We start from the raw sequence: 14,453 nt of genomic DNA, 5'->3' as shown, positions 1-14,453 counted from the left end.
CGGTGTGTCTGCAGCTCCTGCCAGACTCTCGTTTTCTGGTTCAGCGCGTTGGTGCTCGCGTCCCTGATGCTGTGAAATTGAGACTCGTCTGAGAATCCGTGCCCTCCTCCTCCTCTGGAGATTGCAGGCCCCTTGGGAGCCCTGTTTCATTAGATGGGTGACGCGAGCTTTGCGGATACCCAGGGAGCAGCTGAGTTGCTGTCTGGGGAAAGCAGCTTCCAGACGCTTCCCCGCTGGTCCCCACAGCTGTGCAGCTCCAAGAAGCATCCTGCCAAAGGACCTAGGGGCTGGCTCCAGCAGCCCAGGATGGGATGGGGCTTGGGGGAGGCTACAGATAGAGAAAGGCTTGGACCTGGGGTTCTTCTGTAGCAAACTTCAGGGGCTTTTTCCTCCCACTGGCCCCCAGAGGCTCAGACTAGGCCCAGAGGGAGGAATGGTTGCATCTTTAAGTCAAGAGGACCCTCAGGTGGAGAGTTGGAGGCGGAGCTAGGTCTGTGTCAGGGAGGAGGGGTGCCCAGGCCACAGATGCAAAGGGAAAGACTGAGCTGCTGAGGGTACACAGATGCCTGCGCTCAACCCCCCAGCCCCTGAGAGTTAGGATGGATATTTACGCACAAGGGGAGGCACAGAGAGTTTCATTCCTCATGGGTCTGCAGGGGCCGAAGGACAGGATTGCTGTCCCTTCATCTAAGGGGTAGATAGTATATTTGCACAAGAGCAGTCATTTCTCAGCTGGAGCCCTGGGATGGTCCTCTCCACATTCCAGATTGTGGCAGGCGGAACCTAGGGAGCATCACACAGTTGGACCTGCATTTATTTCTTAGAGCTGCATGGCTACAGGTGTGTGGTACAGGGCAGCCAAGCCTGATTATGGCTCCATCTCTGGGGAGCCTACCTATCTGCATCAGCCCACTCTGGCCAGCAGACTCTTGGCAATAATATCTGCATAGATTCTGCTCAGTCTCTTCATTCATTAACTGAACTGATGGTTCAGAAGTGACCACTATGAGGCCTAAAAGTGACCACTGTGGGGTTCACGGTGGTGAACAAGAGAGACAGGCCCCCAAAATAGGCCTTCATGGGGCTTACATTCTTATGAGAGAGACCACTCATTTTTCTTAGGTAAAATCACAAAAAAGTAAAATAATTATAAACTGTGGTAAAAACTCAGAAGAAAATGACTGGGGAGTCATTTAAATAAGGAGGTCAAGGCTGGCCTGTCTGAGGAGATGACATTTAAGCTGAAGCCCAAAGATAAGAAGGAACCAGGCACACAAAGAGACAGGGAAGAGTATTCTACAGAGGGGGAAACAGCATGTACAAAGGCCCTGAGGCAGGAGGGAGATCTGGAGTGAGGTGGAAGCACCTGGTGGGGTGAGGAGGGGGGTTTTGGGGGAGGGACCAGATCACATGAGGATAGTACAGGCTTGATGAAGAATGTGGATGTTATTCCCAGCCCACTGGAAGTTCAGGAAGGGTGTCAAGCTGAGCAGTGGCCTGATCTACTTTGTTTTGGAAGATTTCTTCACCTGCTATGTGAAGTTGGATTGTGGATCCTAGACACAAGAAGCCAGTGGGGGGCTTTGCTGATAGTGCAGTGAAAGATGGTGGTGGCTCTGGAAATGGAAAGAAGCAGGTGGGATGGGGATCAAGCACGGGTGAGGGGATGTGGATGATGGAAGATCTGAGGATGACTCTGAGTTTCTGGCCTGAGCACCCGGGTGGATGATGGTGTTAGGACTGTGACGGGAAGTCTGGGTAAATATACCAGTTTTGGGGAGGAGATCTAGAATCCTATTTTGGATCTGCTGCCTTCTAGTTATGTCTAGGGCTTTACAGAGACAACCTAAGAATGAGAAGAGAGGGCCTGCACCTGTGCTGGATGTAACTGCGTGGTTAACTTCGGCATCATTCCCCTGATAAAATCCAAAGAGCACATGCAGTTCTGATGTTTCAAAGTGCCCTTCAGATACCGTTTGCACCTGCTCCCATGTCTCTTGGTACATCAGCCAAGCCCCCTTCAGGTTCTCAACTGGGTCCCCTAAGGCCATTGCCCGACTGTGGGCTGTGCTGGGCTCGGCTTCCATCAGCAGCGAAAACCCAAAAAGTGTGTGTGGAAACCCCTCAGCCCTTCCACCTCCCCACACAGGAAGGTCCCTGCAAGCTGGGGCTTCAGGACACGTGGTTCCTCTGGAGGTTTGCCTCCACTAGAACCCGCTGCGGAAATGCCTACTGCTTCAGACTCCTGCCCAGGAAGTGGTTCCTCTGGAGGTTACAGCCCTGCAAGGGGTGCTTCCGAGCAGCCTTCTTTTGGCGGGGTCCCAGCAGAAGTTCACTTGCCCACTGGCTTAGGAGGAAGATGGCACAACGCAGCCTCTGGAGAGAGCGGGAACAGGGTGGGGCGCTTCCTGGCCCGCAGCTCGGGTCCAGGGCCCTGCTTGGCTACTCACAGGACACTCTTGGGCAGGTTGTGTGATTTCTCTGATCTCAGGGGCATGATGAGGGTGAGCATGAGTGGGTTTAAAGCGTTTGGCACACAGCAGGCATTCAGCATGGGATGTTATCCTGTGGTCAGACGCAGCTGCGGTGGCTGCCGACGTTTGGGGTCACAACTGGACAGTGCTTTCCTTGAGCCTCTACCATGGTAGACTGGGGGACCAGGAGGAACTTGGCTCTTCAGAGAAGGCACGCCTTGCTAGACCCCCTTTGAATTTCCTGCCCTCAGCCGAGCCCCTCTCCGGGCCCCCTTTCCTGACCCCTTCATGCACACAAAGCCCTGGGGTATTGATGGGCCCCTCACATTTGTGGCTCTAGGTCTGGAGCCCCCAACTCTCTCCTTACAGCACAGCCCTTCCCGTTGAGACTACTCTGTCCCTCTCAAGGCTGCAAAGCAAGCATCTCAGCTCTGCCTCCACATGGCCTTCCTGCTCCTTTCCCAGCCCCTTTGTCCTTAGATTTTTGGTTCATGCCCCCTTTCTGGCCCTGCCAGAAGCCCTTTCAAGATCCCACTGCAGCTGCAGCTTCTGAAGGACCAACAGGTGAGACCCAATGGCTTGTGACCCAGCAAAGCAGGGACCAGTGCCCTGTCTGGGCCATCATTCCTCCTGGTCTTAGCCCAGACCCTTCTCTAAGCATGTCCCCCAGGCTCCCACTCTAGCATCATCTGTGTCTAGGCTGCACAGGAGAACCCAGATGCTGCCTCCACAAACCTTCTTTACCTGGGCTGTTCAGGGAGGCCACAGGGTGTGTGCTGGGTGAGAACCTGAACTCTGGAGCCTGGCCTATCAGGGCTCCAGTCCCCACCCTGCCGCCTTCCGGCTGTGTAATCTCGGGTAAGGGCCTGAAACTCTCTGGGCCTCTGTTTTCTCCTCTGTTGAATGGGGAATCATTTAGTGCATCAGGGTTAATATGAGGATTCACTGAGACAACAGATGTAGCGAGCGCTGGGTGAACAGTGGGTTTTGAGAAGAGGAATATGACGTCCAGACTGAGGAGTCTTTGTCTTAGTCTTTTCATTGTTGTTGAGGTATAATGTATACACAAGTCTCAAATGTTCAGTGCAGCGTGGTTTCCCACATGTATGCACCCATTTAAACACGACCCAGATCCACCCAAGATAGAAGACATTTCCAGGACCTCAGCAGGCCTCCTCACACCTCCTGCCAGGTGATAACGCACCCCGTTATTCTGACCTCCATCACCTTGGATCTGGTTTGCCTGTTTGGGAATGACGTATAAGTAGAATGATGTGGTGTGTACCTTTCAGTGTCTGGCTTCTTTCACTCCACGTTACACTGTCTGATTCATCCATGCTGTTGTGTGCCTCCGTGAATCTTTCATTTTCATTGCTGTGGCCTCTTCCATTGGATGACCATAGCGTGGTTTATTATCCCGTTCGCTGTTGGTGGACACCTGTGTTGTTTCCATTTGGGGCTGTCATGAAGAACACTGCTGTGAACATCCTCACACACCTCTTTTAAAGGCCATAAGCCCTCATTTCTGTTGGGCGCACACTTAGGCAGAAAATTGTTGGGTCATCAGACGTAGGTAAGTTTTCTTGGCTGACTTTTTTAAGCTACTGTGTCAAGCACTGTTAGGAGTATCTCGTGTCTGTTATCTAATTTCATCCTCCAAATAATCCTTTAAAGCGGGCTGTCGTCCTTTAGCAGGTGAGCGTATTGAGGCAGAGCAGGGAAGGGATGGAATCAGAATTACAGCTGACGCCATCTGTCTGCAGGGACCACCCTGCCTGCCTCTTCTCCCGGACCCCCGGGAGGGGCACTGCCTGGGTCAAAGGGGCCAGTCCCCTGACTGTGCTGACTGCCACCCTGTCAGCCGAGCCCCCTTCCCCACCCAGCCTCCCTGACCTGCCCCAGCGGGGACTGGGAGGCCCCGGGAGCCCCACTTTCCTCTCTCATCCAGCCCAATGAGCAGGTGCCCGCGAAGGGTGCACGGAGGGGCGGTAACGAGCGTTCTCTAGGTGGCTGTAGCTGCGCAGCTCAACAGTTGTTCTCGTTGGCTTTTGATTCCAAATGAGTAGGAAATGCTATTAGTTCAGGCCTTGCCTGGCGCATGGCAAGGCCCTGGGATAGAAGTGCAGTGAGACGAGAAATTGTGGAGATAAAACCGGTGTGAAATGGAGGCCTTCTCACAAGGCTGGATGTGGCCGCGCGAAATGAAGTGACTTTGGAGAAAACGAGATTTAAAGAGATTCAGCAGAATTAGATTACAATTTCAAATTTCCTTATTAAACAGGATGGAGGCTGAGGAGGGGCCACTGGCTTGCTCTGTTTGGGATCCTCTTCTGCAGTTCCAGGCCCGGCCAGGGGTCCGGCCAGGGATCCAGCCAGGTCCAGGCACCTTGCAGATGGCAGGGGCCCAAACCCCACCCCCAGCAGCTGACGTGGGTGTGACTTTTGTGGGACTGATCATTTCTAGATCATTGCTGCTGCTCTGCATGGATCCATGTAGGCGAAACCTTGGGGCTCGTGCTCTTCCATTTCCTGTGGGAAAGTGGTTACTGAGAACAAAGCACCAGGCCTCTCACTTGTGGGCTAGGTTCAAATCAGAGTTTTTGAGCTACAGTCCACTTTTTGGAAATGCAGTTTTTTAAAAGGCAGTAAATGTGCCTGTGATTATTCGTGCATATGTGTGTATATTTATGTCACACCCATGCACGCACGTGCTTGGGTGCGAGGGTATGTCTTCACGCACTTTACTGAGCACCTGTTATATGCTGGCCTGTGCGGCAGCCTGGAATAAGACCGTTGTGGGGAGAACAAGCACACACAGTCCCACACCTGGACCTAGTGTGCGATTACACGTACGTGTGAAAGTATATGTGCTCTTACGTAGGTTTGCATGCGTCACCTGCATCTGCATACCTCCTGTGTCTCCTAATCGGTGTGATGTCTCCCACCCAGGTCTGCTAGCACCTCAGGGTGAGCAGCACCCAGCCTGGCAGCAGAGCAGATGAGCCCAATGGTTAGGCCCTGAAGACAGACTGCAGGGGTTCAAACCCCAGCTCTGTCTCGTTCCAACTCGTGACCCATGACAAGTCACAGCCTTTCTGGTCCTCACTTTTCCCATTGTTAACATGGGAATAATCATGGTACCTGTCTCATAAGGCAGTTGTGAGCCAAGCCCTTAGAAGCTGAGCACTGCTAAGTGTTCTTCAGTGACATCTCTCTGCAGATTGCCCTTAGACCCTGAGAGAGCCCTGCCCAGGCTCCCTGCCTGCCCCCAGTGTAAGAGAGGGAAGCCCCAGAACTGTGCTGGGCAGCTGTGTTGTGCTGTGTGGGCACAAGCATGGAACCAAGACTAAGGCACATGGAGAGATGAGAAATCCCATGGCCACACCCGTCTGTGCCCCCATGGCTTCCCAGGGCACACAGGGACCTGCTGTGAGCTGCCCCGACCTAAGCTGTCCCAGCAACCCCTTCTCCTCTGACTGGTCTTTGCAGCACCCTGTTGGACAGACGGGGCTGATCTCCTGCACACATTTGCAGTGACCATTAGGCTGTCCTTTGGGTAAGGCTGGACTCCAGCCAGTTCCTGTGTGACTTTAACCACGGTGGCATATTCAAATCAGTTTATTTTCCTTAAAATGTGTCCATCACTGTCATAGGGACTTGAGATGGAGCTGTGACCAAGGTCATCTTTCCCCATGTGCTGATTGGGTGACACTAATCAGGGCTAACTATTGACTGCCAGGTCTGGCTAGTTCTAAATACTTCACTTGTATTAACTCCTGGATTCCTCATGGAAACTCTGTGAGATGAGTGCTGGTTTCATATTCATTTTACAACAAAGAAGACTGAGACCGAGAGTTAAGTTCATACAGTCAAAGGTGAAAGGTGTCACACACAAACCCAAATTGAAGGAAACTCCATAATAACTGGCCTGCACTCTTCAAAAATGCCAGTGCCTTAGGGGGAGGGTATAGCTCAGTGGTAGAGCACATGCTTAGCATGCACGAGGTCCTGGGTTCAATCCCCAGTACCTCCATTAAAAAATAAAAATAAATAAATAAATCTAATTACCTCCCCCCGACAAAAAATCTTAAAATAAACCAAATAAATAAATAAGTAAATAAATAAATAAATATGCATATGCCAGTGTCTTGAAACACAAAGAAAAGCTTAGGAATCCCTCCAGATTTAAGTAGACTAAACCTGACAACTGAATGAAATGCATGATCCGGACTTTTGTTTTGCCATAAATGCTATTATTGGGGAAAACTGATGAAATCTGAGTGAGGTCTGTAGATTAGATAATGGTATTGGATCAGTGATCATTTCCTGGTTTTGATCATCATACTGCTATTATGTGAGAGAATGTCCTTGCTCTTCGGAAATATACACCAAGGTATTCAGGGGTACAGGGGCTTCATGTCTGAAACCAACTCTCAAAGGAGTTAGGGAAAAAATTATAGGAAGGGAGTCGGGGAAGTGGATAAACAGGGAAGGATAAAACAAATATGGTAAAACATTCATATTTAGAGAATCAGGGTAAAGGGTACACAAGCATTCCTTCTTTTCTTGCAACTTTCCTGAAAGTGTGAAATGTTGTCAAGATAAAAAGTTAAAAGAACAAGAAAACAAGTGTCAGAACAGGGAAGACGTCCCGGAGAGCGTATTAACAATGCTACCAGCTCCTGTCTGCTGGTCCCATCTGGCTGCCAGACCCTGTGCCGGGCCCTCCTGTGCAGAACCTGATTCTCTCCTCAGCATAGTCTGGTGGAAGGAGATGAGAGTGGCCCCCATTTCACAGATGCACGTCAGAAAGGTGAAGGGCTTTGCGCCAGGTCCTCCGGCTACTTGGGTCTGTTCCCAGACTAGAAAGTAGGCTCTCTGAGTTCAAGGTCTGTGCTCTTAGCCTCAGCCCTACTGTTACCCTGACCTCTGGGGGAAGAGTGCAGTGGGCAGGGTAAGGCATTCCTTCCTGGAGCAGTGGTGGAAGGAAGGCCCTGGGACGAAAGCAAACCAGATCCACTTGCAGGATGGAAAGGGATATTATTCCTGGATTCTGCAGGGAGCAGAGCCAGCAGTGCCAGGCAGGGCATACTGACATGTGGGAGGGGGCCTCAAATGCCAGGTGGAGTGGCCAGTGGTGGCCACAGTGGCTTCCAGCAGGGGAGCCGCAGGGCGTAACCTGGGGTTACCCAGGCCTGGATGGGGTGGGCATTCTGGGGAGGAGGACTGGCCTCAGAGGAGCTCACTGGAGGGCGGATGGGATGCTCCACAGCCAGCTCAGTGTTCTGTCCAAAGTGGAGACATCAGTGGGACTGGGAGCCAGTGGTCTTGGCAGTTTGGAGAAGTCCAAGTGCCGGGCCTGAGGGGTAGGCTGGCCTGGGATAGGTGGGCAGAAGTTGCTAAGGTCTTGGGTCTGGCCCCGCAGACCACTCTGGTGGGGGTGCAGAAAATGCTGAATGACCTCTGGCAGTCCCTCCTGATCACCCGGACTGTCTGGCTTTTCCCCAGATTAAAGAGCTGAGGGTAAGTGTCTGGCAGCCAGATGAGTCAGACTGGGAGGCTGCCTCCTTCCACCATCAGCCTGCCCAGGGTGGAGGCGGGGTAGGGGTTTGGCCCATCTCCCCTCAGATGTCATCCCCCTCATACCCCCAGATTTGGGGGAACACATGGGCTACGTGAATTGGTTTATTTTGCTGGGTCCTGTGTGTGTGCCTGAGCATGAGCCCACACACGCATGCAGGGGCAAACGTTGCCCATTGTAAAATATCAGTGTTTTCATGGGTGAGTAGTAATTACTGGGTAATGCTTTAAAACCTTTCCTGAAGGAGCGCAAAGCTGGTTTTTTCTAAAGTCAGGAGTACATTAACAGGATTACCATGTAGATTTGATTTTTAGATAACACTAAAATGGATCCCAAATGGACTTCAGCAAAGGGATGCTATCTCCTTAATGGAAAGTGCATGGCCCGAGGCTCAGCTCCCAGAGTTGGGCAGGGGAGGGAGGGAGGGAAGGGGTGTCTGCAGGGCCGACTGGCAGGCTGGGTGGAGGCTGGGGAGGCAGAACTAGGAGGGAGGATCTGGACCCTCTGGGGAGCATCCCACTCTATTTGGGGAGAAAGAGATTATAGATGCCCCCCCATAAGGCCCCTTCACCTTTCCAGGAGTGTTTTCAAGTCTCCTGTACTAGCCCAGTGAGAGCATACAATGTGGGTGTTTCGTAAAGAAGGAAGGGGTGAGTTTGACTTCTCCCAGGACCTCAGCCTTTCCAGACAGAAAGCTTAAGATACCCAGATGCCCTGGGACCTCCTCAGCCAGGCTGGCCCTGGTGTTCAATGTCTCAGTGGATGTCAAGACACTGGCAGAAGCCACATGGCTTCTTAAGAGTTCTCCATGGGCCAGGAGCATAGTCCAGCACCCTAGAGCAGGGTGTGCAGGCTTTACAGAGCACCTGCTGTGTGCCAGGCCCAGCCTGGGGGACCTGCAGGAGCATGTGTCTTTGTTCCTGTGGCCTCCCTGGGTCCTCTAGGTGGCCAGTCCCACCAGTGATGGAATTGCCAGCTACCATGTGGTCCATAGCCCTGCAGGCTCAGCCTACCCAGGAGCCCAGCCAGATGGAAGATAGAGCAGCAGGACAGATACTCCTAGTGCTCCTTCATTTGGGGGAATAAGGTAGTGGGCCAGCTGTATCCCCTGAGTAAGGATGTTCCCAGCCACTCATGCCCCTGCCAGCAATAGCACAAGTATAGAGCCCTGGGAGGGCTCGGGACTGCCGGGAAGGGAGCCAGGCATGCTGCCAGCCCAGAAGAGCAAGGGGAAAATCAGCCTTGAGGGCACTAGATAGAGGCTTGGCCTGAGGTTTTCCAAACGAATTCATATGCATAGCAATGCTGGCTGGGCACTCCCTCCATGGCCCCAGGACAGTAGTTTTACCCTGGGAGCCCTCAGACCTCCCCTTGTCAGCTCTTTGAACCCCTCCCCCACTTGCTGTCTGTGGCCAGGCCTTGGAAGGAGCCCCTCAGGGCCCCCTTGGCTTTCAGGGATGCCTGCCCCCCAGCTGGCCTCAATGGACAACTCAGAGCTCTGTGACAGGGCAGGCCCTGGTCAGAGAAGACACAGGCAGGCCTGGGGACAGAGTCATCCTGAGCCCCATCACTCTCTCAGATCAATTAACCTTTATAGCTGCATTAAGGAAATTAGGCAGTGAACTTCCAAGCTAACAGATGGGCCCTGCGGGGACTGGAGGCAGGAGGAAGGAGCAAGCTCATGGCAGCCCGCTCTGCCTCCTCCCGGCCCTCACCTGTCCTGCTGCTCCTGAGTCCCAGAGAGCCACCCCATCTCCAGGAGAAGTCTGAGGAGTCTGTGAGGCTGAGAAAAAGCATAGGAGAAAGGAAGGACCCTAGGGGCTGGCTTGATCAGTGGCTTACACCAGCCCCTTGGACCGCCTGGGCCTCAGCTTTGCCATCCATAGAATGAGAAACATTTGCCTGTAAGAACTCTGAGGGCCCCTCTGACCTGACATCTGTGGATTCAGAGACAGAGGTCCTTTGGAAGCCGGTTCTCCCCTCAAGCCTGAGGAAGGGTCACAACCTGGAAGACGGAATGGAAAGGAAGCAGCTCAGACCCTGGGCTAGGAGAGTGGGGTGGGGGGAGAAGGAGAGGAGGGGTGCCAGGGGCTGGGAGCTGAACCCAGAGCCTTGGAGACTACAGGGTTCCTTTGGAGACAATGGGCCCAAGAGGAGGGCAGGCTTCAGGAGCTTGCTGGAACACCAAGGAGGCACTAAGGAACAGGCTGTTCCCTCCAGAGGTGCCCTCTGCCTCCACCTGGGCCTTGGTCAGGGAAAGACCATGCCAACCCCCACCACCTTTATGAGGAGCTCTTAGACAAGTCTCACAGGCAACCCTGCTGTCCAGCCAGGCTCTGAGACCCTGCACTTCCCTCCAAGCCTGATCTCCACTACACGCAAGCCTCAGGGCTTCCGTGGATGTCCAGGCTCCTACACGACATCTGTCCCCACCTCCTTCTCAACTGCCCCTCCCTGTGGCCTCAGGACTGGGGGCCAGGAGCCTGTGCCTCTGGGCACACATGCCCACGCCTGCACGCTGTGCCTGTGTGCATGGGGTGCCCGTGAGTGTGCACACTGGCCTTCTGGGAGGTCTGCCCCTCCCCCTGCTGAAGGCCATGCCAAGAGTCCTGCCCTTTATGCTTGCCACTTTCTAGTATGTTGGGAAGCTCACATGGCTTTAGGAGAGGGCCAGCATCTTAGAGATTCTTATCCTGCTAGGAGGAGTACAGATGCAGAGGCACAGAACTTCCCCTCCCTCAAGCAGGCCAGGTAGGAAGTTTGAATCTAGCTAGAAACACTCCTAAAGAGAGCCCCAACTAGGCGAGGCCCAGCTACCTCCCCGCACACACCTGCCAGGAGCTGCTGAGCTCCTGGTCTACCAGGGAGTATCACACCGGCATGTCGCTTTCTTCTTGACGCCTCCGCAGTTCTACGTGAATAGACCACGAGGCTGTAGCCTGGCGTACTGGGTTAAAATGGTCAAGCACACAGCAATGTGAAGATGTCTTGAGGTGGAAAAAGATTCTGGAGTTCTAGGGGACCCCAAGCCCATGGCGAGAGACCACTCTTAGGGCTGCCGAAAGAGCCAGTGGGATGGTAGCTGCATGAGAAGGCCTCAGGCCTGCTGTGGCTAGGGGGCAGAGCCTTGGGGCTCGTTGTGTGCCCTGCAGCAGAGCAGGCGTGGGGCTCCCGCAGCTTCTGGAGGGACCATCACAGGACAGAGGAGGAGGCCATGCGGGCAGCCCACAAGACAGGACCCAGGGCCAGGGGAGGTGGTTGCTGGGGAGACAGTGAGGGCCTCCTGGGAATCCCAGCCCTGGAGGGTGCAGCAAAGAAAAGCAGAGGGATGTGCCCCGAGACCAGGAGTCGTGGGGCCCGCGTGTCCATCTGTCTGTCCTCTGTCCATCTGCAGGCGTGCCGATGCTCTCCGTCCAGCCCAAAGGGAAGCAGAAGGGCTGTGCGGGCTGCAACCGCAAGATCAAGGACCGCTACCTGCTGAAGGCCCTGGACAAGTACTGGCACGAGGACTGCCTCAAGTGTGCCTGCTGCGACTGCCGCCTGGGCGAGGTGGGCTCCACCCTCTACACCAAGGCCAACCTCATCCTATGCCGGCGCGACTACCTGAGGTGGGCTGCCCCCCTGCCCCATCTGCACCCCCAGCCCTTCTGCTCAGAAAGCCCCTCCTTCAAGGTCAGCCCGCCTCTGCCTGCTGTAGCCCCAGGACCCCGTCTGCATTCATCCCTGCCCCTGCCCTGCCCCTCAGACTCAGTGCTCAGCCTGGGTCCTGGGCAGGCCTTTGTAGCCATTGGGCACCTGAGAGAAGCTTCCCAAAGGCACTAGCCAGGCTCTGGCCCTGTCTTTGCCCAGGGTGGGCACTTCTGACCCACCCTGTCCCTGGAATCTGGGAAGGGATGCCTTGGAGGGGCTTCTAGGAGCAGGTGGGGAAGCATTGACTTCCCTGGGCCTCTCAGGCCTGATGAAGTCTCCTTCTCAGTCTCCCCGATGCCCAGCTCCCCTACTTCCAGCTGGGCCCTGGGATTAGACAACCCCCCAATGCCTGGGAGATAACCAGACCCTAGAAAAAGAACTGCTGATGTTGGAGCTTAAGGACATGGGTTTGAATGAGTTCAGAGCCTCTTGGCTCCTAATGTCCCCCAGCCTCAGTTTATCCTTCTGTGAATGGTGAAAAGGCTACCACTTCCCTGCAGGGCTCCATCCCACCCTCCCCTGCAACCTGGATCCTACTCCCTGGGGCTGCCTCCCCCAGTTAACCCTCCCTTAGGCCGTCTGTGACATCAGCGAGGTTGGAAGGAGGCCACAAAGCAGGAGGCTTGGCTGAGACCCAGCATCTGCATTTGGCTCCCTTGCCGGCTGCTGGGTGGTGGCTGGGCCTTGCGGCGGGGAAGGCAGGCCCATCGCATTAATTAATAGGTCGGGGCCAGGACTTGGTGGGGCTCCCTCTGCTCAGGACTGGCCATGTTGGGGAAGAGGGAGGGGTGAGCAGCGGAGGCTTCCCTGTTTCCCCAGAGAGCCTGAGATTTACCTGCCTGCACCTTCTCTGTTAACTTCTGCCTTTTGCCAGAGTTGGTTTTTTTTTGGTGGTTCAGTAAACCACGATGTGTGACTCAGTGTCCCTGGCTGGGGCTGGAGGAGAGATGTGGAACCAGGAGGAGGGCTGAAGGCTATTTCTGGGGACTCACCCCTCAACGACCTGGAAGGGACCTCCAAGTCTGGAGGTTAGGATGTCACCTGGGGGCCGAGCCTACTAGATTGAGGGGAGGCGACAGACCCCGTGACAAGACCACAGGACTTCAAGATGGGCTTGTGAGCAGAGCCCAAGCACTCTGGGCCCTTCCAGCTACTAGAGCCTGAAGATATTTTCCTGGGCTCTGGCAGAGGCCAAGGAATGACTGGGGCCAGGTAGGCCAGTGGCCCGGGGTGGAAGTGGGACTTCCTTGAGCAGCTCAGCCCCAGAGAATGGCTGTCCAGAACCTGTTCCCTCTGTGGACACTGCTCATTGGACTGGTGGCAAGAAAGGCCCCTCTTGGCAGGCAGATGCTGTGGTCCAGCCTTTGTCTGCTTTAATCTGAGCCACCAGGCAGCTCAGGCCGATGAATAATGGAGCCAAGCTCATCTGCAGGCGCCTGAGCTTGAGCTGGACAAATCAGGGATTAGAGGGCCTCCCACCCACCTCTCAGCCCCCTTGCCTCACTTGGATCTTGCTCTGCTAGTGTGCAGGAAGGAAGCAAGGAGGAGCCAGGCTGGCTCAGGCCACTGGAACGTCCAGCCAAGGACTGGCCTGTATGGGGAGGGAGGGAGCTCCCTGTCCTTAGAGCTTTGCAACCAGTGGCTAAAAGGAGGGGTGCCTGCCCCAAAGAGGCATCGTGCCAGATGTCCTTCCTTGGAACTTCCTTTTGGCATCAGTACTGTTTTAGAAGCATCTTTGAACAGGATCATCTGGTCCAGCACCCCCATTTTAAAGAGGGATAAACTGAGGTCCAAGAAGAGGAAAAAGGGAGTTAGGCAAGTCACACCGTGAGTTAGTAGCAGAAAAAGACCACCCCATAAAGTCGCTGTCAGGATGAAATGAGTTGATCTTTGGAAAGCCCTTTGAACAGTGCCTGGCACATGCCTGCACACTGTGTAGGCATTTAATAAAGGAGTTGTGACTGAGTTTACAGAAGTTTTCACAACAAGCCTGTGAAGGATGTATTTTAATCCCCATTTTACAGTTGAAATAAATGAGGCTCAGAGAGACTCGGTGACTGGCCTAAGGACACATAGCTCATGATCGGCAGACTACCTCTAAATTCAGGCTTGTATGTCCTTGCTCAGGGCCCAGCCTAGTGTTCTTCTGGTGTGGGCAGGTGGGGCCCTGGGTGGAAGCAACTCCCCTGTCCCCCCCAGCTCCCTGGCAGGCCCCTGAACCCTCTGCACCCTTCCCTCTGCAGGCTCTTCGGCACCACAGGAAACTGTGCCGCCTGTAGCAAGCTGATCCCAGCCTTCGAGATGGTGATGCGGGCCCGGGACAATGTATATCACCTCGACTGCTTTGCCTGCCAGCTCTGCAACCAGAGGTGAGTGCTTGACTATAGCAGACCCAACACACTCAGCAGACCCCAGCTGGCACCTGCTGCCACAAACCGAGGGTTCCATGGAGGCGTGCATGCAAATGTGGGTTCCTTGTGTGTGTGTTGTTTGAGCGTGTATATGCATGTGTGTGTTTTATGTATACCTGACCCCTGGAGCCATATGTGTGCACTCCAATACCTTACATGCATGTTTGGAGAGAGTACAGCTCTGTGCGAATGTAATAGACGGGACCAAACATGAACTGTGTGCACAGTACATGTCATGTCCATGCGTGTATTTTTAAATGCCCATGTACCAAGAGGGTCTTGGTGTGCTGTATGTGC

At 54.2% G+C, this 14,453-nt stretch overlaps 1 protein-coding gene across 5 annotated transcripts in view; it reads left to right on the top strand.

Annotated features, from left to right (window-relative positions):
• The window catches only part of LMO1 (LIM domain only 1), a 39,546-nt gene that overhangs the window by 23,549 nt on the left and 1,544 nt on the right, over positions 1-14,453 (top strand). For all 5 annotated transcript variants that reach the window (XM_072969441.1, XM_072969439.1, XM_072969440.1 and 2 more), the window contains 2 exons: positions 11,450-11,663; positions 13,989-14,114. In XM_072969441.1, coding sequence (XP_072825542.1) covers positions 11,450-11,663; positions 13,989-14,114 — 340 coding nt within the window. The remainder of the gene's footprint in view (positions 1-11,449; positions 11,664-13,988; positions 14,115-14,453) is intronic.

The sequence above is a fragment of the Vicugna pacos genome, chromosome 10 (assembly GCF_048564905.1).
Source record: "Vicugna pacos chromosome 10, VicPac4, whole genome shotgun sequence".
Taxonomy (NCBI): domain Eukaryota; kingdom Metazoa; phylum Chordata; class Mammalia; order Artiodactyla; family Camelidae; genus Vicugna; species Vicugna pacos.
Note: the sequence above shows the minus strand (reverse complement) of the source record. Positions and strands in the feature narration are given on the sequence as shown.